We start from the raw sequence: 27,400 nt of genomic DNA, 5'->3' as shown, positions 1-27,400 counted from the left end.
TTGAGTTCCCCTGTGTTAATCATCACCATAGGGGAATAGCAGACACAGGCTGCTGTCAGTTGACAATCACCCACAGGGTTACAATTATCTATGGCAGCTGCATGTCATGGTGTTGCAGTTTAACAGGTTTTCAAGTTTGTGGTGCAGTTTAGAGGGAAGGATTGAGCAATGCAGTAAGATTTGAATGATGTAAGCTTTCTGTCAAGCAAGTATTTTCCTTTCAGATAGAAAACAAATTTTAATCAGTCCTGCATGATAGTTGCAACTGACAGTTCCAATACAAGTCCTTTTCAGTCTTGCATGTGTTCTGTTTTCAGTACTAGTTATTTTTTATCTGAAATGCTTGGAATTTTGAAATGAATTACATACATAGTAAGGGTAACAGATTGTCTACTCTTGAATAATGAAGGTGATGCTAATTATTTCCTTTCAGAAGGGTACATGTACAGCTGTGAATATAAGAACAGAAAGATTTTTCCTGTGATGAGAACATTACTCTTCCAAAGTTAAGGGCTTTTGCATTTTTCTGTCAGTCATGCTACTAAGGTACTGTGTAATTACTGACAAATTTTAAAATTGTATTATATCAACATTTCGTTTTCTCCAAAATAAAGGTAGCACATAGAATCAGAGATTTACAAGATTTACTTTGCATAGTTACTTAACTTCTACTAGCTACTTGTAATTTAAAAGCTATCTTGTAAATCTTAAACTTTATAAAGGTTTATGTGATCCTAGGCTACTGATAGTTCACTTGAATACTACTAGAAATTATACTTGTTTGTGGCTAATGAAAACTTCTGCAAGTGAGGATGTTGCTCTGTCCTCTGTTTTCCACGTGGATCTCTTTCTGTTGACATGGAACAACAGAAACTGATCTAAATATTATGCTATTTCTTTATGGGAAGTTGTTGAGATTCTTCTCCAATTTAAAGTTAATTCCTGTTTTCAGTCAGTGATTTAATGTATAGCCACAAATTTACTTTTGAAACATTTGATTAGCAAAACACCTGACCTTTTTAAACATTCCTGTCAGAGAATTTGTGAGGTAGACGTTTCAGTGTTAGGATGTGATGTTTTCTGTGATAATTCAAGAAACCTGAAATGCAGTAAGCCTGTCCTGTACTGCCTTTGTTGGCTTAGGTGTTACTCAGTCATAAGTTCAAGTCCCACAACGGGTATCTGATTGATAGGCAGTGCCAGTGCATATCAACAAAAAGAAGGCTGTGCTGTGTGTTTTATCTTCAAGGTGAAGCCGAAAAAAGTACTTGTACTTTGACCACCAAAAAAGAGTGAGCTATATGGCTGCATTTTGCAACTTGGTAGATCACCAATTAGATCTGTGTCTTTGAATGAAGAATTGTTAATACTAATAGAAATAGTATTGTGATAGATATGATTTTGTTATTATTAGCAATTAGGTTCTCTATTTAATTTTCGTCTGAATTCCATGTACTACTAGTCTTCAGATATATTGTATTCTTTGGCTACTAGTGGAGAAACTATGGTTTAAGATTTTCTGAAACTCTTAGCTCCCTAAAATTTAATGACATGCTTGTTTATGAAGGCAGTCACAAAAGAAGGAAGAAGGAAGGGAAGGAGGAAAGAAGGAAAGGAGGAAGGAAGAAAGAAAGAGAAGGCTCAGGCAGATAGGGTGAGAGGAGGGAAGAGTCAGAAAAAATAGAGTTTAATCTTACTGATTGCAAAGGCAAGCTCCTAGATCATACTGGGCTCTATGTAATAAAAAGGCTTGTAACAAAAAGATCTGGAAATACAAATTTTTCCCCAATTGCACTTTTACTCTGCTTAATTTTTATGCCAAATACATGGATTTGGACGGCTAATTCATGGGGAGAAAATTAAGTTCATATGCTGTTTTAGTATTTCAAGGAAGGAAGAGGAAGGGTGAAATTTGTGTAGAAACTCACTATTTAGGAATTAAACAGGCTGATAATAAGAGACAAATCTGTTTCTATTATGGCAGATGAGTTGTTTTAATAGTAAAAACACTAAACTATTTTTTGCTTTAGTTCTTTCTAGATAATGTTTCTTTTTTAAAACCCACGTTAGTGATAATTCAGTTCTACATATTTTTTGTGGTTCATTCTTCCATCATAATGCATACTTTAAATTTTAAAATTGGTCCTTGATTAACTGGCCACTCTAAAAAGATATATCGGGGTTTAATTACTTTAAAGCAGATGAAATAGAAGGAAAAGGATCAATTGACTGAGTAATAGAATTATTAGGCTACGAAAATACATCAACATTCCTTGTCTAACCTTTCCTTTTACAATTCCCTGGTTGTAAGGGCTGTGAAATTCTAACAAAGCACATAAGTCAAAATAGAATAGATTTTATTAATAGTTAAAGGTACTTATGCACTCAGTGTTAATAAATTTGAAAAATCTTACAACAATAATAATATAAAATATTGGGGATATATATCACTAAATTCAGAATTGCGAACTATAAAGGAACATAGAGTATATGTGAGCTCATACACAAAGAATAGGGAAAATGTAACAACAAAAGGCAAGTTAAAAATGGATATTTGGTAAGAATCCTTAATTAAACAGATTATTTGACCTAGTTAGTGGTTTTCATTTCCTTTTGGTTTTTTCCCTATGTAACACCATGAGCATCTTAAATCTGTACATCAAAATGTATTTCGTCTTCTATCCCTCTAAAATTCAGCCGTATTTGATTATGTTAAGGGGGCATCAAAAAGAGTAGTCTAATTGAAATTCAATTTTCTGATCTCCAAGGACATTTCTCAAAATAAATGGACAAGATATTATTGTGATATAATTTTTTCTTTTTAGTAAAAATTACTCTGCATCTCACCCTGCTGAAAAGCAATAAATCTTGGCTGAACGGCACTAACAACATTGTTTATGTTAGTTTTTCTAAGAGAGGATATGTGGTCCCCATTAGATTATTGAAGGAATATGTTCATAATTTTCCTTTTCTTGCTTTGAAGGCTATTGTTGAATAAACAATTCTGATTTATTTAATCATTCATCAGTGCAAATACAGAAAAAAAAGTACAGATACCATATTTATGATATGACCTGATGTTTGTTCAATGATGTCCTTATTTTCCTAGTTGCTTCTCTTTTTTTGGTTTTTTTTTTTTATTTCTGTAAAAGGAATTTCATACGATAGTGTGGCAATCTAATTTCTGCATGTGTATTTGGCAAGTTCTCAATAACTTGCAAATACAGTGTTCATCTCTTGGCCTCTTCTGATTGACAGCCTTGAAATAGCCTTTTAAATTGTGTCAGATTCTCATCTCTCTGTTTTAAAGGTAAAGTTAAACAGTTTTCCTAGCAGTCTGCATGAAGTCTTGAATCTAACAAATCAGCTGTTTTGGCCATTGTAGCAAGCTTTTGTCTATGCAAAAGTACATTATTTTATCATTGCTCACTATTAACTTACTGAAAACTGTTGCAGCTGTCCATTTACCTCAGGGCATGTGATAGCTCAAAGTAATTTATTTGCCAAAATAGACTTACTCTCACTAGCCATCTTATCATATATTAAGTCATTATTTTGCATTTGCTGCACTGTGGAATGAATGAAAATGTTACATTGTCACAAAGAGTGCTCAAGTTTTATAAAAAGAAAAAAAGAGTGGATTCAAAGTACTTGTAGAGAATAATATGGTCTCATCAACTATCATATATTTATCGAATATTTTAATCAACAAATATTATATTTGTATTAGAATAGCTATGTTTCCAAACAAAATTGAAGTATCATTGTGCTAGACACTCTGACAAGCCTATATGGTGACACTGTTCTTCCAAGAAACCTTTACAATGGGGTAGATATAAGCTACTAGAGAAATTGCAACTATTAATCTACTGATAAAAAAACGTATTGCATATGAACATCCAGTTTCATGGCCCAGACAGCATGATATAACATCAGAATTGAAATAAACTTACTCATACCACTAATTTGCTCATGCTGTAACATGGTATTACAGGAACTAGTAACACAATACGAAAGTTAAAACTAAATGAGAGTAAATCCCCCGACTAACATAAATTCATAATACACTTTTGAAGTGTGATTTAAGAGAAGACTGGAGCGGGGAGGGGGCTGGGAAGTAGGAAGTGTGCTTCAGTTCTAGGATAATTAGGAATGTGCGTATTGTAACTCAAAATCACAGAATATCCTGAAACATCACAATGGAAAATGTAGGGCCTGTTTGTGCAGATCAATTATATGAGTCAACACTAAGGCTAGACAATGAACCAATTTATGAATTTAGCCAGGATTCTTGAGTCTGGCAAAGCATTTATCATTTTTTTACCCATTTATCAATCTATCATTATGTATAGTAGCAGTGAATAAATACTGGTTTTGTTGTTACTGCTTTTACCTTTAAAAATACATAGTCCCCTAATTAAATTGCATTTGGTAAGAAGCCAGTGCTTCCTTTCCTCAGGTATTTTCAGGTGCTCTTTACATCCCACACCTGTCCACCTTTTGTGCTCATCTTCTGTCTCAACTGCTATTTATTTGCTGAGAGAACTCTGACATTAGTCTCCTATGCTTGCACAATTAATTAACTTCATTTAAGTGCGTTATAACTTTTGCTGCTATTTCCGGAACTCTATTTACATTGTCAGTGTGTTACAGTAAAAATTATTTTTGATTTGGTATTCTCCAAGCAATACAGAAAACAAATATGGTCTATGACTCAATGATTTTCTATTTAGTTGGAAAATCCATTAAGCCTTTTCTTTTGTAAAGAAAGTTTGCTATAAACTTTTATCTGACTTTCTCACCATCATTGTGATTGAATATTTGAAGATGAAAATAATGTGATGATTTTTTGTGGGTTTTTTGTAACATAGCTTCTAGTAGGTAAAGTGAAAAACCTGACAGATTTTTTTCAGGTCACACATGGTTATAGAAGAACCCTACTATATCCCTTCTGCATATTGTCAGAACAACTGCCATTTTATTATCTCATTTTCAGAAGCCACAGACAGAAAATCTCTTTCACCTAATCAATAAAATATGCAGAAAAGCCATTTAAAATCTCACATATGAAAACTGATTTTTGAAACCATGTATGCCAATGTGTAACATTGTTAGATATGTAAATATGTGGTCAGCTCTTGGAGAGGTGAAGTATCTTCAATCATTTTGACTGAATAAGAAAATATTTTATTTTCATTGTCATTGATATTATAATTTTATAGGAGTCTTTCATTGTAGGTAGCATCCCTTCTATCTATATTTTGCCTATCAATAGAGCCAGTAAACTTCAGGATGGGAGTTTAAGTCTCATGATCTCTTAAAGAGTTGAATGTAAAATATGGTATATAATTATGTTTCATAGAATTTTCAAGCTTAAAAATTAGAATCAGCTATTGTGACTGGTGATATCAGGTATAGTAAGAATGAAATCAGAGTCTGTTTCAATTTAATCGTACAAGGGATGGCAGTGATTGTGATTAAATTCACAAAGCTTGCTAAAGAAACTGCAGAGGAAAAATAATACTGATAATTAGAGACAAAAAAAGGTTTCCAGCAAAGATATAATCAAAGAGGTTAAATGTGCTGATCTAGACACTGCACAGAAGTTGTAATGAATTTTCCATGTCTTTGAAATATTGTAATATTGTAAAACTAGTAGCAGTTTTCCCTTTCAGTTTTACTGTGCATAGCATAATATATAAAGGGAGGAAAATGTGTAACACCAGCCTGTTTTTTCGTTCTATTGAATATTCTTTTTTCCTGATTTCTTATGCTCAAAATTTTATTTCTCATTGACATTGCATTCTTTTCTAAATTCATAAAAACTTTCAATGATTTAGTTTCTTTTAAGTTGTTTTCAGAGGGAAGAGAAGGAGCATACTGTGTTCTGTAGAGATATTTGTTTGGAAGATGTTTCATTTCCTCATTTGTGTAGAGACTTGGGGAAAAAAAAAAAAAAAACAGACCTGACACAAATTGCCATCACAGCAGCATCTTCAGTATCAAAACTGAAGATCTCACTTTTACAAATCCTAGAACCCAGTTTGGAATTTTTTTTTACTCAATTTACTTCCAAAGCAAGAATGAGATATTAGTGAAGAATTATTTATACATGTATTATACTTAACCAAAATAATGGTACTGTTTTACCTCTTTCTCCACTAAAAGTGTCTCTCATCCATCTAACACAAAACAAAACAGTAATTACAGTATATAGAACATAAGGCAGGTAAGTTCCTGTTGAACCACACTCTATTAGTATCAACAAAGTGAAATTCTGTTATCTGTCACCATCTGTATGTAAGGCTTCCCCTAAAATACCTATGCCACAAAGTTTGTCATTATGAGGTACTGGAACAGGCATTCTAAAATTTTTAGTGTGGTGTCAAATTGAGTTAATTGGTGAGAACAGTAGAGGATTTGAAAGTAGATGAACTACTTGAACTCTTGTGTCTCACAGAGAGCACTGTGGAAATCAAGAGTTCTTACTTTTCAATTGCAATGCCTTCATAGGTCAGTTTCTGTATCTTGGGACAAATTGAGATGCTTCAGCCCTGATTCCATTGATGTTTTAAAAGAGAATACTGCTGAGAGGTAGTGAGTGGTGGTTAGAGTGAAAACCCTGGACAAAACACATTTATTTCATATCTATGAGTAATACTTAGAGAATATGAAATCATTTTTTTGTAATAGACCAACTGACTGTGAAAATGAATCACAGAGCTATTTGCTACATTCTGAGAGCATTTTGTAGTGCACAAACTGTCTTTTGCTATGAATTCTGATTCTATGATTCTATGAATTGTACCCACTGCTTTTAAACTTGCATTGGAGTTTGATTCATTACTGGCCATTTGCTTATTCAAATAATTATAGAATCATAGAATGATAGAGGTTGGAAGGGACCTTTAGAGACCATCTAGTCCAACCCCCCTGCTTGCTTTGAGGTGCTAGACTTTAAACAATTCTACAGAACTTTTAAAAAGTCTACTGAACTCCTTGCAAATGCCTATTTAGTATGAATAGGAAGCAGACATCTTTGTCTCCAACCTTTCAAGTTGTTGAGAAGCTCAAATTCTTTTATCTAATCTGTAGTGTCATTCAGCGACTTTGCCCTTACTTGAAAGACAATAGCAGGCCCCATGAAGCTGATCTGGTTTTGAGTGTACCAACTTGTGAGCCTTGTGAGCAAGCTTATTCTTTCTAATATGTAGGCTCACTAGAAACAGAAACAAACATCATCAGTCTTTGCAGTTTTCTCCATGAAAACATAAAATTGACATATTGACTCTCTGAAGCCAACCTGAAATGTTGTTACATGTTCCTAGGTTAAGCTTTTTTATTTTCTTTAGCTTTTGAAAATCTCTCATACTGTTTTTAGAAGGACATTTTGCTCAAGGAAGATGGTAAAAAAAAGGAAATACAATTAATTACGTTAGCCAAAATGATTGAGCTAAGACTAGGCCTCTGCAAGGCTCTGTGGGATTATATATTTCTTTATTCCTGTAATTTGTGAGCTTCAAGTTCACAAGCAGCAGTTGCGCCTAGACGTATCCAAACTTTTCTATATTTTTGGTCTTACTTTGCATTTCTCCAAGACATAATACTAAGTTATAGTGAACATGGGGAAAAAAAAAGAAAGATTAAATAGGATTTAGAGTAAATTTTCATTTATGTGAATCTCTGTGATTGTCATTTTTAAAATTGTTCGTTAAGACCCAGTGAAAAGAAGTGTGAATGTTTGACATTAAGTAGTTACATTGATATAGAAAAAAGAGACAGGAACCTTCTCTTGGTCTTTATGTTTTATTACTAGCTGGATTTTATTCTTTTTAAGAAACCTCACCCTCAGTAAAATATAGTATTACTCAATTTGGAAAACATGAAATGACTGTTAATATCGGTAGGGTGATTATACTGTTCTTACATTCACTGGTCAGAAAAAAAATCGCCTTTTTCAGTTTTTAAGTACCACATATGTCTTCACATTTAAATTTCAGAGTTTGCATGCAGATGTGATCATTAGTCTGGTTTGTGTTTGAGCCTAAGTATCTCACATGCATAGTCATATTGCAGATGTTGTATCTTTATCAGTTCCTCTTTCAGAATTGCATGCTTAGAATTCTTCTGGGAGTTTCACCCACAGTCTTTTTTACCCCTTGTATCGTACTAGGCTGGCACACACCATTATCTTTTTCTCACTAAATTGTGAATGAGCTCAATTGTTCCTTTGCACATACAGAACACCTTAGGAAAGGCAGAAAGTGGATGAGTCATTGTAATTTTTCTGTATCTAGTTCTTGCAAGGGAGTACACACTCAAACATCTCTTAAACAGCTTCAACTGTGAGGGCTGGAGCTTTGTTAGGTGGGTGTTAGGAGGATGGAGGCAGCCTCTTCTCAGTGATGTCCAATGATAGGATAAGGTATAAGCTGGAAGATGAGAGATTCCAAAGAAATACAAGGAAGAATTCCTTCACTGTGAGGATGATGGAACACTGGAATGGGCTGCCCAGATGGACTGTGGAGTCTCTGTGTGTTCCAATATCTCCCTTTTGCCATACCAATGCTGCTTACATCTGCTTAACCTGGCAGAAGGGTTGCAGTGCCCCAGCCTCAGCTCTACCCAGTCATCCCTGTGTTGTACATGCACCCACAAATGGGATGAAAGTGAGTTTGATAACAAGAGCTGGGAAATGGGAAAGGAGGAGAAGTTGTCCTGCATTCACAGAATCACAGAATCTTAAGGGCTGGAAGGGACCTTGAAAGCTCATCTAGTCCAACCCCATTACCAGAGCAGAACCCCCTAGAGTAGGTCACACAGGAACTCATACAGGTAGGTTTTGAATGTCTCTAGAGAAGGAGACTCCACAACCCATCTGGGCAGCCTGTTCCAGTACTCCATCACCACCCTCAATGTGAAGAAATTCTTCCTTGTATTTCTTTGGAACCTCTTATGCTCCACCTTATACCCATTGCCCCTTGTCCTATCATGCGACATCACTGAGAAGAGCATGACTCCATTCTCCTGACACCTACCCTTTATCTATTTGTAAACATTAATGAGATCACCTCTCAGTCTCCTCCAAGCTAAAGAGCCCCAACTCCCTCAGCCTTTCATATCTTGGAGATCTTCTTAAGTATGAATTTCCTCTTAACCATAGATGGTGCCTTCTAACAATCGAGAGCTGTCTGAATGACAGAGAGTCCAGCGCAGGGCCACCAAGATGATCAAGGGTATGGAACATCTTTCATATGACGAAAGGCTGTGGGAACTGGGGCTGTTTAGTCTGGAGAAGAGGAGATTGAGAGGAGATCTTATTAACATTAATAAATATCTAAAGGGTGGGTGTCAGGAGGTTGGGGCATCCCTTTTTTCTATTGTAGCTAGCAACAGGACAAGGGGTAATGGGATGAAGCTGGAACACAAAATTTACACTTAAACATGTGAAAAAACTATTTCACTGTGAGGGTGAGGGAGCTCTGGCACAGGCTGCCCAGAGGAGTTGTGGAGTCTCCTTCCTTGGAGGTCTTCAAGACCCACCTGGACATGTTCCTATGCGACCTGACCTAGCTGAACCTGGTTCTGCAGGGGAGTTGGACTAGATGATCTCTAAAGGTCCCTTCCAACCCCTACCATTCTGTGATTCTATGCACACACCAACGGCAAACCCTTCACAACACTCTATCAGAAGATATACATCAGTGCTATGTGCTTGAATGTGATGTGTACTGCAGTGGAACAGGAACCCTCAGCAGACACCCTCTGCTAGAAAGCTTTAGAACCACTAAGGCTTTAGGCCAGTAACTGAAGTTGAAGGCACAAGCTTTCAAGTGATATTTTTGTACAACCAAAGAGAGGGGAACACAAAGTTAACTTTACAGCTAAAACAAAGAGAGTACCTTAAATTCTCGTCTTTGGTTTTGGCAGATAATAAGTAGTTAAAACTCTCTGGGGAGGTGGCTTTGAACAGAAGAATGAGAAGCACTGACTGAAAGACTCTTCTGAAAGAAAATCAGGAAGGAAAAAAAATGTTCTAGATGGTACTTATCTCCAGATTGAAAACAAGATCAAAACATAAAACTGAATAAATAGCTATTAAGCATTCATCTTCATAGTCTTACAGAAATTAAGATAAACTCATTACACTACAGTAATGAGAGAAAAATATGGAAAAGTGAAACAGAACCTTACTGTAAGAAAATAAATTTATGCCCATATGGAACAACAGAAATAAATTAAAAACATTAAGAGCATAGTAAAATAAAATCAATATAAAATTGTCTCAATTTTAACACTGTTTGTAGTATTAATACAGGTGCTATTCAATTTTATTAAGCTTTTTTTTGTGAGTTTCATACAAACAGATGCTATACTGTTTTCATGTGTTACAAATGAATTCTAGGTTTTATAGTAGCTATTATTTGATACACTTCCGTAACTCATATTAAAGTTAATTAGTATTATGTGCAGATTAAGATAATAGAAACCATAACTGTTTTATTGTAATAATTATTGAACTAACGTCTTGTACTGACTGAGAACATAGTTGTTTGTCTACTTCTCTACAACCTCCAGCTGTGAACTTTCAATCTTATAGCCTCTAAATAACAAAGGTAATCCAAATAACAGGTAGCTGCTAAAGCAAATGGTGGTATTAAATGCTGAACTTACTATTTAGCTAATACGTCGCAGACATTTTGGTATAGTACTAGAAGCTCAGTGCTGTTCATCTTCATGATATTGCAGTCTAAAGAAAGTTTCTAACCATGAAAGGTAACAAAATCAATAGCACTTTCCATCAGGGTTTCTATGGGTGCATGACCTTCACTGTCAAAACATCAAGTTAAAAATCACCTTTTGCTCTGTTAGTTTTCCAATAGCTAAGTTTCATGTTGCTTGTATGAAACAGCTACCTATTCAAGCCCTAAGAAGCTTGATGGTTAGTTATATGAATGTATGTTAAATCCCTTCCTTGTTCTCCCCATAATATTCAATTGTAATAATTTCTTTCTCTGCAATGCTATATCTGCTTAGCATTAAGAACTAGTCCAAGTACCATACTGAAAAGAAGTGTTCTTGATGTTGCATATCTAAAGTTTTACAGTACTCAACATAAACAGTAAACCATACTTTATGAACCTTTATATGGATAAGTGGTAGGCATACAAGTAGAGAAAGAAAATGTAATATTTGTCATATGTGTGAAGAAATCTGTAAATGGTCAGATTTGCTTTTGACATAGCAAAAAAGGATAATACAAAGTAGCTTGTGAGATAAAATTGCAATGAATTTCGAAAACATGACAATGAGTTCAGGAACATACTTAAGTATTTAAGTAGTTCCATTATAGACTGTTTCTTCAGTGAGACTACTCATTTGCTTTATGGTAGATAAATGATGTAATGCTAAAGTTTCAAAGACATTGGCAGCCAATCAAAAAATAATTTTCTGCTTGTGATTATTTGGAACACACCATGTAGGTGTAAGAAATATGGAGCAAACTCTTTTTTAATAATTTCATAATTTTTACAGTTACTCAAAGTCACAGAATGGTGCAAAACTGGTTTTGAATATGTAGTAGTTTTATCATTTAACTGTTTTAGAGCAGATGCTTTTTGGACTAAAAAATACTGTGAATGGCCTTACTGTCTTTCATATGATAAAACCAAATACTATATAAAGAATAAAGAATTCGTTATGAAATGTGAAAAATCTACTCTAATTATATGGAGTTATAGAGATGTAACTGTAACGCTTTTTCACTATAATGGATAAGTCTGCTCTGTTAAATGCTTTGCAAAATCATGTTATATAAATAATAGGTATTAAAATTAGTATTGTTAACTTCATTGAAAAGAAATGTTACCCTGGAGTTAAAAAAGAAGGACAGAATGAGATCTCTGAAAGCTTCTGTAGCTAATCCTACATACTCGGAAGAAATCACATAATTTACACTAAGTTAGTTGTTGGACATGCAGATGTTTTACCTAAGTTTATTTAGTGTTGCTATATATTTTGCTGCTAGAAAATGGATATACACTTTTTCCTGCTTCAGAATCATTAGAGGAATAATCCCCCACCTTGTAGGTGATGTATCCTGACCTTTAAACTATAGACAGATTCTAATTTTGTGCATGAAGTTTGAAACAGGAAGCAATAACTTAGAGCTCATAAATGTTTACTTTCCATGGAGACTAATCTAAGATATTTTCTAAGAGATTTTAATCACCTTTTCTAGAGCCAAAGACTGTGGTCCTAAATTTATGCATAAAATAAATTAAGAATATTACCTGTAGTTGTTAGTTTATTTTTTTTCTTTTTTACATTTGATTGTGAGAAAGATGATTTCTGTAAGCTCGTTTAAAACTGATAGAAATACTTAAGTACACTTGCTGTCAGCTGTTGGAGACTTCAGCAGGAGATCATCTGTCAAAGCTATTATTTTGTTTTTCTTTTGAAGACTGAAGTTAGCATCAGCAGTTCATGTCATACTATTTGCTATATGAGCTGGTAAAGATGATCACAGGCACAGCAACAGATTTGGAAAATTGCCAGATACTTGCTTATAGTTTCTAATAGCTTTCAGAAGTGTTGGTGCAGAGGGAGGCTTCCAATGTGTTGAGAGAAGATACTAGCTTTTGTGCAAACCAAAAAGTCAGGTGATAAGGTGAATGGAAGATTTACCTCGGAAAATTTTATTTAATTGTTCACGAAACTTGATAAATGCAAAGATTTTTTTCTCTTGCTTTCACAGAATCACACAGAATCTTAAGGGTGGGAAGGGACATTGAAAGATCATCTAGTCCAACTGCCCTGTCAGAGCAACACCTTTTAAGACCAAAATTCAATAGACTTTTTTCTCTTGATGATACTCTTTCAGGATGTCTTGTTGGTGGGTTTTTAGAAGGAAAATAAGATGTCTATTGGGACTTTGGAGATAATAATGTTTATGGACACATATACCTCTGTCAGGACCTGTAATAATATGAAGGCTTAGATGTGTCATATTACAGGTTAAAAATCACCTTCTTCAGAAAGATTTTAATACATCAGGATAAACAGTTTAGACAGACCTTTTCCAAAAGTGCAGTATTTAAGCAAGGATTCAAAAAAAAACCCCTTATGTATTAGCAAGATATTTTCATAATATGCCAAAGCAGCTAAATGTTACTTAAAAGTTGAAAACAACCAACCCTTTGGTTCATAATCTTTCCTTTACCCTTTCAATTACTAATGAGAACAGATGATTCAAGGTAGTATGCCTTAAAAAAGTGGAAAAAATGTTTAACAGTTATGTAGTCTAAGATTTATTGCTATATTAATTGCTCAAGTACTTTAACATCTGACCTACTCCCAAGTGTTTCTAAAGAGTGCATAGGGTAATCACAGAATCAGAATGACACAGAATCGCCAAATGGTATGAGATGGAAGGATCCTCTAGACATCATCTAGTCCATCCCCCTGCTAAAGCAGATTCACCTAGATCAGGTCACACAGAAGCATGTCCAGGTGGGTTTGGAAGGCTTCTAGAGGAGATTCCACACCCTTCTCGGGCAGCCTATGCCAGGAGTCCCTCACCCTCACATCAAAGATGTTTTTTCTCATGTTCACGTGAAACTTTGTGTGTTCCAACTTGTGTCCATTACCCTTTGTCCTCTCACCAAGCATTACAGGAAAAAAGACTCACTCCATCTTCATGACATTCGCCCTTTATGTGTTTATAAGCATTGACAAACTTCATGCATGCCTCTCCAGCATACAGCAAAAATAGTTTCATCTCTTTTATCTCAAAGCAATGAGGTCTGTATTTAGTTATAAAATGGATGATAGCTGAAAATACTAATAAATCCAAGGAGAAACAGTTCCATTGTTAAAGTCAGACACAACCCTGTCACTATCAGTCAATTGTTTGTGTTGCTTCTGTGGCATGGGATCTGTTCACTAAGCGGTAATTCACCACTGGACTGATTTACATCTTTTGTTTTCAAGTGTTTTAGTTTTGTCATTTGTACCTTTTTCATGCAATTTATCATGTGTTAGGTCTGTCTGCAGAGTTGGCATGGAAGGTTTTTGTGCTTACACTGATGTTTGATGTACTTGACATACAACACCATGCTAAGCTTAGTCTCTCACACTATGTCTGCTTAAAGGCAGGAACTGGCTCTCCACAGCTGTTTGACTTCATTAACTGTACAGAACAGTTTGTGATGAATTTGCGAATAACTGTCATAACGTGAAATTTTCTATTCTTTCTCAGATGCACTTCCCCCCACCCCTGCCCTGCCTGACATCATGACTCGCTGAGCCTTCCGGCAATCTCATTCAACTGTTCAAACATTATCCCAGCACTCATTTAGGTTAATGACTTTCAGAACAGCTACTTCCTTATGTCTATGCTAGTAGAGTATTCCACTGGAATGGAAATGTTGCAGTATACACATTAAAAAATTGTAATTTTTATTTGTAGGAAATTCTTTTATTAAAAAAAAAAGACAAAACAAAGTAAAAAAAAAAACCCTCACAATTTAAAAAAAAAAACACATCAACCCTCCTCTCTGCTTTTTTTCTGGAAATTACATCTTGCTTTGTTAGAATTGTCTTTGATCAACTGAACAAGACTTGGTGAGATGATTGTCTTAAAAGGAAACTGTGAAAATAAGAAGCTTATCTATACCGTACATAAAATAAATTTAATATTTAGTGAGAAAATGTTCATAAATAATGTTGAGAACATGTTTATTTATGATCTGAAGATACACTGCAGACTTTAATAAATTTCATTTTACACAGCCCATTGCGAATTTTGTTTTCATTATGCATTTAGGTGTAGAACTGATTTTTATAATCAGGTAAAGTAATGATGATAGGCTTATAGGTATGAACCTGGAGCTCAGCATGTAAAACAGTTTAAACTCCCCACTTTTTAACATTCTATGCTTCTATATCAAGCCAAGATCCCATTTGAGATTAGCAACAGTATAATTTCTGGTGCAATTAGTTGACAAAGTTGCAGCAAGAGTTGCAGTAAAGCTGAAAAAATTAATTTTGGTTCTATGTTCAGTATCTTACAAATGAATCCCTGTGCCATTCCTCATTTACAGTTCCATGAGAAGTATTAGCTGCTGTTGCTAGACAAACGTGAATGTGTCATGTTTAAAATAAATTTCTCTCGTTCAGTCTTCCAAAGAGTCTGCCGCTTCAGTTTGCTCAGTTCAGTTCACAACAGTTCTAATAGTCCTTCAAGGCCATATGGTTATTACTGTAAAAAATGCTTTGGAAGAACACAAGGACTATCTCTCAGTGGGTCAGAATGAGCACTGCCTTTCATCACCAGGCCCTCTGTGCCTACTTCAGAGGCAGGCCTCCACCATGCTAGAGAGCATGATGTGATGTTGAGTATTTTCTTCTATGCAATAACTCTGAGTGCAGATGTTATTTATCATCTATGAAAACAGTGTTTCGTGTTATGACATGAAACATGTTAAAGCCCAGACTAAGCCCTTTTACCTCAGTTTAGGGCAGCAGCAAAATCTCAGGAAAAGTTGAAGTCTCAGGCAACAGTCAGTTCTAGCACTGTGTTTTCAAATATATCAAAACAATGTTTTTGACATGAACCTGAGTCTTTCTGAGATTAAAACCTTGAAGTGTTGTCTGCCTTAGGCTTTACAAATAATAGAATTTCTATACATATATGTCTTCATCCACATGTATAATACCAATATGAGATTCTGCTGTAGAATTGGATTCTCATCAAAAGGTATTTATCAGCAGTGATTAATGAACTGGAGCACAAAAGTGCGAGAAAGCTGGGTTTTAAGCAATGTGTGTTCTCAGCTACAGAGAAAGCTTGTCTGTATTCTTCTGGAATGGAAGGAAATGGCCATGTTGCCCTCCAGAAGAGAATACCTGCTAACTTCTTTGTCTGGACATTTCTCAAAGCTGTGTTGACTTCAATGTTGAAACTCACCCCAAGCAAAAAAGAAATTTCCATCTATTCTCGTCTCTTCTCATGTGCCTTGCTAACAGATCCCTAGGCATATTCTCAATGTCTCTTTGAGAGAGAGCATATGTTGCCAGATGTAGGCATGAGAGGTGAAAAGGTTACACCCTCATATTCAGGAAGACGAGGAGCAAGGTCTAGAGCACAACCATTCCCTCTATAGCCCAGCCACCAGGGAAGAACTTCACTATCCACTTATAAAGAAAACACTTTCTTGCTTCTCTTGAGAATCATCCAAGTTCAAAGATGCCACAAACTTTGACATTTGCCAGCAGTTCAGATTCTGTCTTTTGTTTATGAATATTAGTAGTACATCATGTGAGGCATTGCTTTGTCATCTTACATCTTCCTTACTTCATCCAACATTTACTTAGTTAATACGCATTTTTAGTAGTGTAGATTTAAATAAAAAAGCAAACCACAGAAATGCAGAGCTACTGTATCTTTTTTTTTTTTTTTTACAGCCATCTGTAGTCATGTACTGTCTCTGTAGTCATGTATTTTGCATGTTATAAGCATGCTTTTTAGACCAATGAAGATGTATGCTGCATTAGATGTTCTCCTGCTTTGAGCTAGGATAGAGTTAATTCTAAGAGTTAATGAGGAACCAAGAAATGGTACAGCCTGAACAACTGATCCAGCCTGGCCAGCAGGTATTCGATACCATCCCTACATCATGCGAGTATATAGGTAGGGGCTAGCCGAACAAAGCTTTCTTCCAGGGTCGTGGTTTTTCGGTCGCCAGTCCGGAGCAGTTGCTTAGGTCAGGTCCTGGGTGATGAGCAACTGCGTCACTCACCAGTTTTCTTTATAATATCCCCTTATCTTTGTTATAGTTGTTCCTTTTCAACTTTCCCGTAGTGAAATGTTCTTATTTCGACTTGCGTGGGCTCTTTTACTTTTTTTGCCTGATCCCCTCTGTGTTCCACAGGGAGGGGGAGGAGTCACGGGTTTTTTTTTCCCCTTTCCTCTGATTGGGCAAAACCACAAAAAAAAATGTATGTAGAAAAAAAAATGTATGCTTTTTACCAGTAACATTAGTGTAATCCTCAGTAGTACCAAGAAGCAACATACTCCTTTTTTCCCATTCTTTTCAGCAATAATAGCACTTTTATTGTTTGTTGTTCATCGTGTTTGCCACTTATTGAAATACTGAAATAGCATCCAAATTGCCACATCTATGTGGATGCATTGTTTTGCCAAGCACCATAAAAAGTGTTTGCAATGCATATCCTCCACCTTGAATAACTTACTGTTTAGTTCACTGAACAAGAAGTGCTTTTGACATCCTGAGCCAAGTATCTTTGGTCAAAAACTTGAGGAATATAGTTTTATCAGCCTTATTCCTTATTTCCTTCTTTTAAGGGACCAAACCTTAGGCCTTCTAGGGCATCTTTCTACCCACTTATCAAAGTGAAAATCCTCCCCTTTCTCTTTCTAAAACGCACAAGTTTTATGCTGACCTAGAAGTGCAAAAAAAACCCCAGTATCATTCTCCTTTGAAAACAAGACTTCGAACAAAGTCGATGGCTTTGTCACAACAGTTCCTTTGTTAAGTTCTGAAATTTTGCAGCTGAGACATTAATGTAGTTAGTATAGTATATAGTGGTCAGTTTGGACTACAGACTATATAGGCTACATTAAAAAAGTGTTTGGTAAGATTATGGCATTGAGGAAACAAGCCATTGAAAGCTCTAACATTAGTAACAGAATTGGCCATGATTACAAGCTGAGTTTATTGGACTGCCTTAGGCACTATTATCAGTCCTTTAGGTTTTGAAATGTAGTACCAATGGGGACAAAGGAAGGACTTCTTTTGCTAGACTGCTCACTTTTTCTTTCTTGTCCTCCTTGGTAAAGCAAAACCACAATGCTCACTACTAGGTCCAGATTAGTAAGTTAATACTTTATTGTTCTGATTTATTGCTTTGTTCTTTGAATATGAAGAAACTACATATAAAAAAATCATTTATATTTTCCAATATCAATATTTTAATGCAGAGTATTGGAAAAGAGGGGAAGGAAAGGAAGAGAATGCTTTATCTGTTCAGGACCAATCTGTATGGTCAGACTGCTACCATGAGAGGGAACTCTAGTGTATCTATGAAACTGCTGATGATCTCATTCTTCACTGTACCATAAAGCTGAATGAGATATGAGAAATTAAAGCATAAACCAATGGCTGCCCTCACAGAACTACATTTATTCTTTCTGCTTTATTTTTCAAATCAAAGTAAGGAGGATATAAACCCACAATGTTAGTATGTTAGAGATACTGACTAGAGAGAGCAATCATGTTTTCAGAATATTCATTCTTGTAAAGCCCCAATTTAACCCGGATTTACTGTAATCTAATTCCTAACCCTGTCTGGAAACTCAGCCTCAAATTAGAAATTAAAATCTTGGAAATTCATATTGCTGTCCTTTGCTGTCCTCTTGTCCTTTACTCACCAGTGCAAAATACATAGTTTCATTTGTGTGAACATTGCTTATGGAAATATGTGGAATGTTGTTTCCTCTGCACTTCAGCTTAGTGTTTCTTTTCCCAAGTATATGATAACCTACACTTAAAACACCATGTCACATACTCTGCCTCTGTTTCATTAAGAAAATTCTACCTAAATCCTAACCTTATGTCAGAGAAGGGTCATCTGGCTGGGATTCTTGGATTCCCTGCTTTTATTTTTGTTTTGTTTTTTTTTTTTTTTTAAGGACACAGCAATTTGTATTTCCAGTCCCATTATGCAGAACAGACATCCAAAAATTCAGTCAGTAACAAATTTGGACATCTGATGCTCAAGTGATATGCCATGCTATATTCTATGTTAGTACTTGTGCACCTGTGAGATTACTGCTTGTTTTGAGGCTTGTGTTTTCATATCAGTTATGACCCTCTGAATGTTGATTATTGTCATTTGAAATGTCATTGTTAAAGGAGAGTGAGAGATATTTCTTTTTTCATGTGAATGAAACCAATCACTTTGGAAAGAGCTTGCTATACACTGTCTTTAATTTCACAGATTTTGAGAATTACCAAAAGGTGCAAATTCCTGTCTCCATTTTCATGTCCTTATGAAGAGATCTAATTTCAAAGGCTAAATGTACTCATTTGTTAAAACAGATAACTTATTTAAGGCAAAATGCTAATAACAATGAATGTTAACTGACTTAATACAATGTGAAATTGCTGCTTCAACATTCATACAAATGATAATTCAGTCTAAGTGGCTCTATGTTCTGTTATATAGACATTACTTTGCAATTTGCAGGGTAATTGTGTACCGAGCTGCTGAACAAATTTGTTTTCTTTTGTATCAAAAAGGCTTTGCATCTCTCTTCAATATATGAAGAATATTTTAAAATGCGTGTTTGTTGGTGGGATGGTATGGACAGCTGTTCTTACTTTCAATATTTAATAACTGTTACTGAGTCTCTCATCATTCTCTTTCCTTGTGTGGTATAATTACATTAAATTTAAGAGAAATCTCAACAGATACCTAGATGTATTCTTACAGTGTCATCATTACCCTCCTTTGCAGCTTACAGCACCACTTAGTAAAAGTATCCATCTATATGTAGCAGCTTTGAATAAAGGACTCTGGGAACAGAGAATTTATTGTGTGTTCAGAATTACACTTTTGGCAACATTTACCTTTTAAGATGGTTTTGAAGGGGGAAATAGATAAAACCAGGTTGAGCCTAAGGGTGGCAAGCCAATGTCAGGGGAGAATCCTACACGACTGGCTTCTTTATTGAAATGCCTCTATACTAATGCTTGCAACATGGGGAATAAACAGGAGGAGCTGGAAGTCTGTGTATGGACAAGGGATTATGATATGGTGGCTACTGCAGAGACATAGTGGTACAGCTCACATGACTTGAATGTGGTCATGAATGGCTGTGTCCTGTTCAGGAAAGACAGGCCAACAGGGCGAGGTGGTGGAGGCCTGTATCTAGTGGAGTCCCTCAGGGGTCAGTGCTGGTACTGGTGCTGTTCAGTTTATTCGTTAATGACCTTGATGAAGGAACAGAGGACACTGCCAGCAAGTTTGCTGATGATACTGAACGGGGGAGTAGCTAAAACACCAGAAGGCTGTGCTGCTATTCAATGAGACTTGGACAGACTGGAGAGTTGGGCAAAGAGAAATCTAATGAAATTCAACAAGGGCAAGTATAGAGTCTTGCATCTGGGAAAGAGTAAGCCCATGTACCTGTACAGATTGGGGAATGAACTGTTAAGAATAGCATAGGGGAAGGGACCTGGTGGACAGCATGATGAACATAATCCAGCAATGTGCCCTCATGGCCAAGAAGGCCAATGGCATCCCTCTACTCTGCCCTTGTGAGACTACATCTGGAATATTGTATCCAGTTCTGAGCCCCTCAGTTCAAGAAGGACAGGGAGCTGCTGGAGAGAGTTCAGCACAGGACCACCAAGATGATGGACTGGAGCATCTCCCTTACGATGAAAGGCTGCAGGAGCTGAAGCTCTTTCGCTTGGAGGAGACTGAGGGATGATCTTATTAGTATTCACGTAAAGAGTGGATGTCAGGAGGATGGAGCCAGACTCATCTCAGTGATGTCCAATGATAGGACAAGGGGCAATGAGTACAACCTGGAACATAAGAACTTCCCAAGAAATGTAAGGAAAAGCTTCTTCACTGTGAGGGCGATGAAGCACTGGAACAGGCTGTGCAGATGAGTTGTCAAGTCTCTTTCTCTGGAGACATTCAAAACCCTCCTGGATCGGTTCCTGTGTGACCTACACTAGATGGTCCTGCTCTGGCAGGAGAGTTTGGACTAGATGATCTTTTGAGGTCCCTTCCAACCCTTAAGATTCTGTGATTCTGTTCAATAGGAATATAGTTTAATAACTGGCATTTTTCTTATGCATTATATCTTTGAAAGAAAATTTAGTCTCTTATGTATGATTAGAAATGGCTTTGTTTTTATTTTTCAACTTATTCATATGTGTAGTTCTTCAATAACAGTACAAAATACCTACTTTTCATCAAAATGTTGATTTTACTCTCTCCCCTACTCTCTTTAATTTTACTGTTCTCAATCCTGCATTCAGTTCAGTTGCAGGAAGAATGATTTTGAATAATACGGTCATGATGTCAAAACAGTGCAAATTATATGCTGCTACCATCTGGAATAGTGAAAATAAAAGCTTTATTTACACTGTTCTTTGAAATAATAAACTTTATTGCAGCAGTTTATCTTCAGTGTCTATAGTGTATTCTGGGAATATTCAATGTGTGCCTTTCGGTTTTGTGAGCTACAGAATGACTAAAATTTGCCTGTGGTAAAGCTATCAGTAAATCTTGAAATAGGTTTGTTTTTTTTTTTCTTCCTGATTAGAATAGAGAGTCACCCCCCATTTCCAGAATGAAAATAATTGGTTCACATAGGATGATATTTTTGAAGAAGCATGATCAAACACTTTGAGAATGTGTTTTAGGTAAGCACATCATACAGATGTAACTACAGGTTAATACAGACATTCTGGAACATGGGTATTTTGACAGCACAAATAGCATGGAAGGAAATGCTTAACAGAACTATAACTCAGTTTTCATGTCAACTATCCAGTTGGGGACACTAGTGCTATTACATTGCCTTTATACTCTGTAAACTATGACTGAAGTTATCACAATTTTCTTTACGTACTTGATGTTTGCATTTCATATCCATAGATAGTAATATTGTCAAAATGTACTCTGAGAAAGTTATTCACTCTATTCTGTCTTTCTTGTTAAAACATGAAGATGATTGCCAAAGTAATTCAGCAAGGTAACTGTAAAGAATTTAAGATTTTAAGTATCAACATGTTTCTAAAAGCTGACACTCTTCATGCTGCCAGAAGGGCTTAGAACCGATCTGAAAGTAGCTTTCCACAGGAAAAATGTTAAGAATGTGACACAAACATTGGATAAAGATCACTTTTATGCTTCGTTTAGCTGTACTGTTCAGCTGCGTAGGTTTATGACAAGTGAAATTCATTGTACTAGATTTGAATGAAATCATTCTCATTCTTTGGATGCATCTTTTGTATACATGTAGGCTTGACAGCATACCTTCAGACATAGCTTGGGAAGTTCCTGTAATCTTAGAAAATAATTATGTCATTTGATAAAGAAATTACAACAGCATACTTTTTTTAAGATGAGAGAAAACATAGTAAAAGGACGAGCAGAACAGTGTTTATGATATGTAGTATTGTGTCATAGCCACATTTACAGGTTTTTTTCTGTAGAGACTCTTAAAGGTAGATATGTTTTCTTTTTCATAGTACAGAATGTATTTTGTTGGTATTTTCAGTGTACTGCTCTGTCAGAGCTGAGTTTGAGTCTCTAAATTCTGCTGCATTGTTGAGGGCTCACCTTTAAGATAGGTCCAGCAACATGTGAAATTATGTACTGGACAATGTAGGTATCCTTATACTGAAATCTGAATACTTGTTGCTTGGAAAGGAAGCAATTACCACTTTGACAAAACTGGCAACAGAGGTAGGAATCTCAAGGACATTGTTTATAGATGAGCAATGTCAAAAGGACTGAATACACAGGGAATTTTGAAATACGAAGAACAACTGTGATGGTAAAAAAGGCAAAGCTGTTTTGTATCATCCTCTTAAGGGTTCATGTGGTAACCAGTCTTTGTAATTGCCTCACTAGGTCGTTCAGATAATACATTCACTGAAGTAAAAACTTTTCTACAGCTCTTCTGTTGACTGGAAATACATTTTAACACAGTGCTGAAGGCATTCTCTTCATGCCAGTAATGAAATGCAGTCCTGTTAAGACACCTAACAAATTCAGAGAATGTGTTCTGTTTCTAAATCTCTTGTATCTGTCATCCTAAACAAAATATGTATTACATGTTTGACTCACTAAGCACAAGGACAGAGAAATCTGCCCTTTAATGGCCTCTCAAAAAGACAGTACCAAATGGCTTTGAGAAGGTCAAGTCTGATTTAAATTGTTGATGAATCGGAAGCTCATTCACTAGAACTGAATATTAATAGGAAATGGTGGTATATACTGTGGTTTAGAGCCTAAAGAACATATTAATAGGGAGTAAAAAATATTTTTCTTTTCATCTCATGTAAAGTTGTAGAGCAACCAATATATCTAAATTTTCTAACAGTTACTTTTCTCTTACTTTGAGTGATAAGTAATTTTTCACTAATTTGATATGGTGTGTTTGATGATCTGTCAAATTTGGTATCATCAAAGTGTAAAGACAGTTTTGTACAAATCACTAATAAACCTAGAGGGGAAAAAAAAAAAAAGCAATTAGCATCCTGAAAACTAAATGCACTGTGATAAGCACTCCAATTTCATTATTTCCTTGTTCCATTTTACATTGAATATTGGGTTTTATTGCCAAATACCTGAAAGCCAGATTGGAAACAAGCCACAGCTGTCAAAAATATAACAGTTCTGGCTATTTGAATCTGTTACATTGTCATGTTTCTCATGAAAATTTCATGAAGAGCATTCATTCAAAGAGATTCTATGCATAAGGGAGATGGATAGAATTTAATTACCCTTATTAAAAATAAGAAGGGAGCGCTTTTTACTACTCTGTCCTATTAGTATTCAAGGTGGATTATCTTTGTTGTACACTTATGTATTTGCAAAAAGGACTCCAAGGTTTTCTGTACAAGCCAAGTGGGAAAAAAAGGTCAGGTCGTAAAAGTCCTGTTTGATGTCACAAGTCAAATCTTATCAGTTACTTCCAAAGCAAAGACTTTATATTCATAAATAGACATGAAGCATACCTTCTTTGGAAAATGCCTATAGCTTGTGAAGGATTTGACACTTAACCTTTGATTGGTAGAAATGCTGGCTCTGAAGAGGTATGCAAACTTAACTGGAAAATTGTATTATATCAGAGTAGCATCTATGTGCATTTGCCTTGCAAGCAATTAAGTAGCTCTTGGGCAACAGCAGACCATAGGAGCTGCAAAGATTTATAGAGGTATTTGCTTGCTATATATTTTTGAGAAAGTTCTGAAGACATCCCTGAAACTATTTTAAAGTACTACACATTTTCATGAAAGAGAGTTGACATTGAATAATTTATTCGAAGTTAATTATATCGCTTAATTGATTGCATGTCAGTAACTAGCAATCAAGATATTTTAAAAAATAGGTGTTTAATATTGATCCTCTTTGGCCTTTTTGAACTGAAATAATAGCAATTATTTTGCAATGAAAATATTTTTGACATTTTAATGGCAATTAAGATCAAGATGATGCAATTCAAGTACGTGTTTTAGCTATGCTGACTTGAGTTCTGAGAAATTTGAGAAATTGCAACTGTGCTCCATTGCTGCTTGCTAACATGTATCGTCTTTAGGTGAATTGTTCTTAATATTTTGGTATTGACAGCACTAGGATTTTTTACCACAGCTGAACGTTTTAGTTAACACAATTGTATCCATTGAAGATCCTTATGAATGTCCTGTCACTTTAGCTTTGGTATCTGCATAGGTCCAATGTTTGAAGTTTCTCGGTGCTTTGCTGTCTTATAAGGCAGTCATCCTCACAACACTTCTCTGTAGCAGCAAGAGATAATGTCTTACCCATCTTACAGATGGATGACTGTAGGACAGGGACATTATATGTTGAGACCGACAGCACAAAAGTAATCATAGAATCATAGAATGGTAGGGTTGGAAGGAACTCTTCAGAGATCATATGGTCCAACCCTCAAATGATAATGATAAAAGCAAGTCATGTAACTTGTGTCTCTGAAGTCCCTTGCCAAATCCTGTATTGCACGATCACACTTCTTGGGTATTTGTCTGACATTAGAATTTTTTCCCTGTTGATGATAGCCATGGTAATGCATTCTTTCATGTAAAATGGTTAAGACTCTAGCAAGCATAGCAACGTCAGCATTGTAAAGTGCTGTAGAAGGAATCTATTATACACTATGTATAGTATCCATGCCAATTTAATGCAATTTGTAAGTAAATATAAAGCCTATGTCCACTTTTTTTAATGAACTTCTGTATCATAGTTTTGATCACTGTAAGTTACAAAAAGTACTGAGTATCATCAGTTTCTTGTGCTAAGAGAATAAGGAGGCCCATGAACGTTGATAAGCAGGGTAATGAATGGGGCTGTCATGAGTTACTGTGGAGCTAATGTGAAATCTTTCAAATCATATATTTCTTTTACAGAGGATCAGATTCCCCGAGGTTTCCCCACCATTGATATGGGCCCACAGCTGAAGGTGGTTGAACGAACTCGTACAGCTACTATGTTATGTGCAGCCAGTGGCAATCCTGATCCTGAAATAACTTGGTTCAAAGATTTCTTACCTGTTGACACAAGCAACAACAATGGCCGCATCAAGCAGTTACGCTCAGGTAGGGTCTTGTTGCTGTTTCCACTAACGCCCGGAGTTGTTCTCTCTCTCACTTTTTCTTTCTTTTCTTTCTTTTTCTTTTTTTTTTTTTGTTTCGATTTTATTTATAGGTAATAATTTCTCTTCCTCCTCTCTTTTCTGTATTACTGAGTGTGTTGTCCATGTCTGTGATGTTGTCATAGCCTTTTCTAGAGTCTGTCTATGTGTTTTGCAGCTTCTGTTTACTCCACATTGCTCACTGCTGTGACTGTACTTTTTGATAATTTTTTTCTTTACTGCTTTTTGCAGTACTTGATGGATCCATTTTCTCCTCTTTCTTTCTTCTTTCCTTTTTATTTTTTTTAACAAATTTATTTCAACATTGGACTTCGTTCAGAAATTGCAAGGAGTACCAATGTTTATATTCATCAAAGCCAAAACCTGCATTAGACACTTCAATTAAAATTAAAATGTGTTTTGTGCTGTCTTTTCCACATTTGACTCCACCAAAGATTAGCCAGTTTGGACACATCTTCTTTTCTCTCACAAATACATAAAACACAATACTTTTTCCCATGCATGATTATACTTTAAAATTTAAAAAAAAAAAAAAAAGGAAAAGAAATCCTTGGATAATCTGTGGAATAAAGTGGGTTTTTTTGCCGGATGATCATTTTTCCAACACACGTAGCCACAGTAGTGTCTGCCCATGCTAAAGCTTTATGAATCCTACATTTTCTGGATCTACAGAAGTCTGCTTTTGGTGTAGAATCCAGCTTTGCTGCTCTCTCTCTCTTTGCCCCTTGCACCTCCCTAGCAGTTCTTTCACTCTCCTCCTGCCCTAGTTTATTCTTTTGCTCTCTTTAGATTTAAAAACAAACAAACAAACCAACCAACGTCTAAATTTATAAAGTTTAAAGCTTATCCCCAAATAAGATAATTTGGATATAATGAGCTTTTTTCTTTGGCAAATGTAGTAGATATCGTTGTAGAATCTAAGTTGTTTAATCACATGTCTACCCAGAATTATCAGCTTTTGACCTGTCCTGTGATGTTAAATCGTCTTGTTAACTGACTTTTTGCTTGTTGTCAGCAGAATTGTGTAAATTAACCTTCTGTTAATGTAAATTAAGACTTAATTTTTCACATGTGACATAGATGATTTAGTATATAAAGCTTTAACTGAAAACTTTGTACCAAATTATAAGGAATATAATAATATTTTTATGCTGTCTTTCTTCTCTCCGTATTTAAATCTCCAGAATCTATTGGTAAGTGCTTAGTTCTGAAGCGCACTTCACCCCCACTAATTTCCATATTCAGAATATAATGATATTATGATGATGATTATTATTATATTATTACTATTATTAGTATTAAAATGCATGGCATGCATTTTACTAACAGTCAGTGTAGTCACCAGATCCCTATAGTGGCGCACACGCACACCTCCACAGAAATGTTGACTTATCAGTCATAGCAACACCTAAAAGAAGCAGTACACATGTATCACATAGCTGTAGAGCAGTAAATGCCATAATCCAGCCAAAACTTCAGTGTTTGTTTTGAGATAACCTTCAGTGTATCCTCTTTTTATATATATATAGATTTTATATATATATATATATATATTTAAATAGAATTTCCAATATATTCCTAACCTATGTCATAAGTACAGTATTACAAAGTTTCCTTTAAGTATTTGAGGCATATTTGATATATATATATAATCCTTTATAACCAAACATCTAAGAACTCAGATGCTGCTCTGAGATTGGCAATGCAGCCAATTGTAGCCTTTTTTGCCCTTTGTGGTACAATGCAACTTGCTTTGATAACCTGATAATACTATCTAATATAGTCCTGTTTTAACAGTACAGTAATTCAAGTTTTTCTTAAGACCTTATTTAATTCTGTAAATCTAATTTGATTCTTCTTCCAAAGCCCTAGCCTCCTTCTTCTCGTACTAATGCTTCTTCTTTCTAATCTTATTTGCATTCATATTATCCACCCAGGTGGTACACCAATAAG

The 27,400-nt window shown here is 35.5% G+C and overlaps 1 protein-coding gene across 1 annotated transcript in view; it reads left to right on the top strand.

Moving 5' to 3' along the window:
* PTPRD (protein tyrosine phosphatase receptor type D) overlaps positions 1 to 27,400 on the top strand; it is a 202,478-nt gene that overhangs the window by 43,339 nt on the left and 131,739 nt on the right. The window contains 1 exon segment of the mRNA XM_062019439.1: positions 25,203 to 25,391. Coding sequence (XP_061875423.1) covers positions 25,238 to 25,391 — 154 coding nt within the window. The 5' untranslated portion in view covers positions 25,203 to 25,237.

The sequence above is a fragment of the Colius striatus genome, chromosome Z (assembly GCF_028858725.1).
Source record: "Colius striatus isolate bColStr4 chromosome Z, bColStr4.1.hap1, whole genome shotgun sequence".
In the NCBI taxonomy this organism is placed as follows: domain Eukaryota; kingdom Metazoa; phylum Chordata; class Aves; order Coliiformes; family Coliidae; genus Colius; species Colius striatus.
The sequence above is the reverse complement of the archived record's forward strand: the minus strand, read 5'-3'. Positions and strand labels throughout refer to the sequence as shown.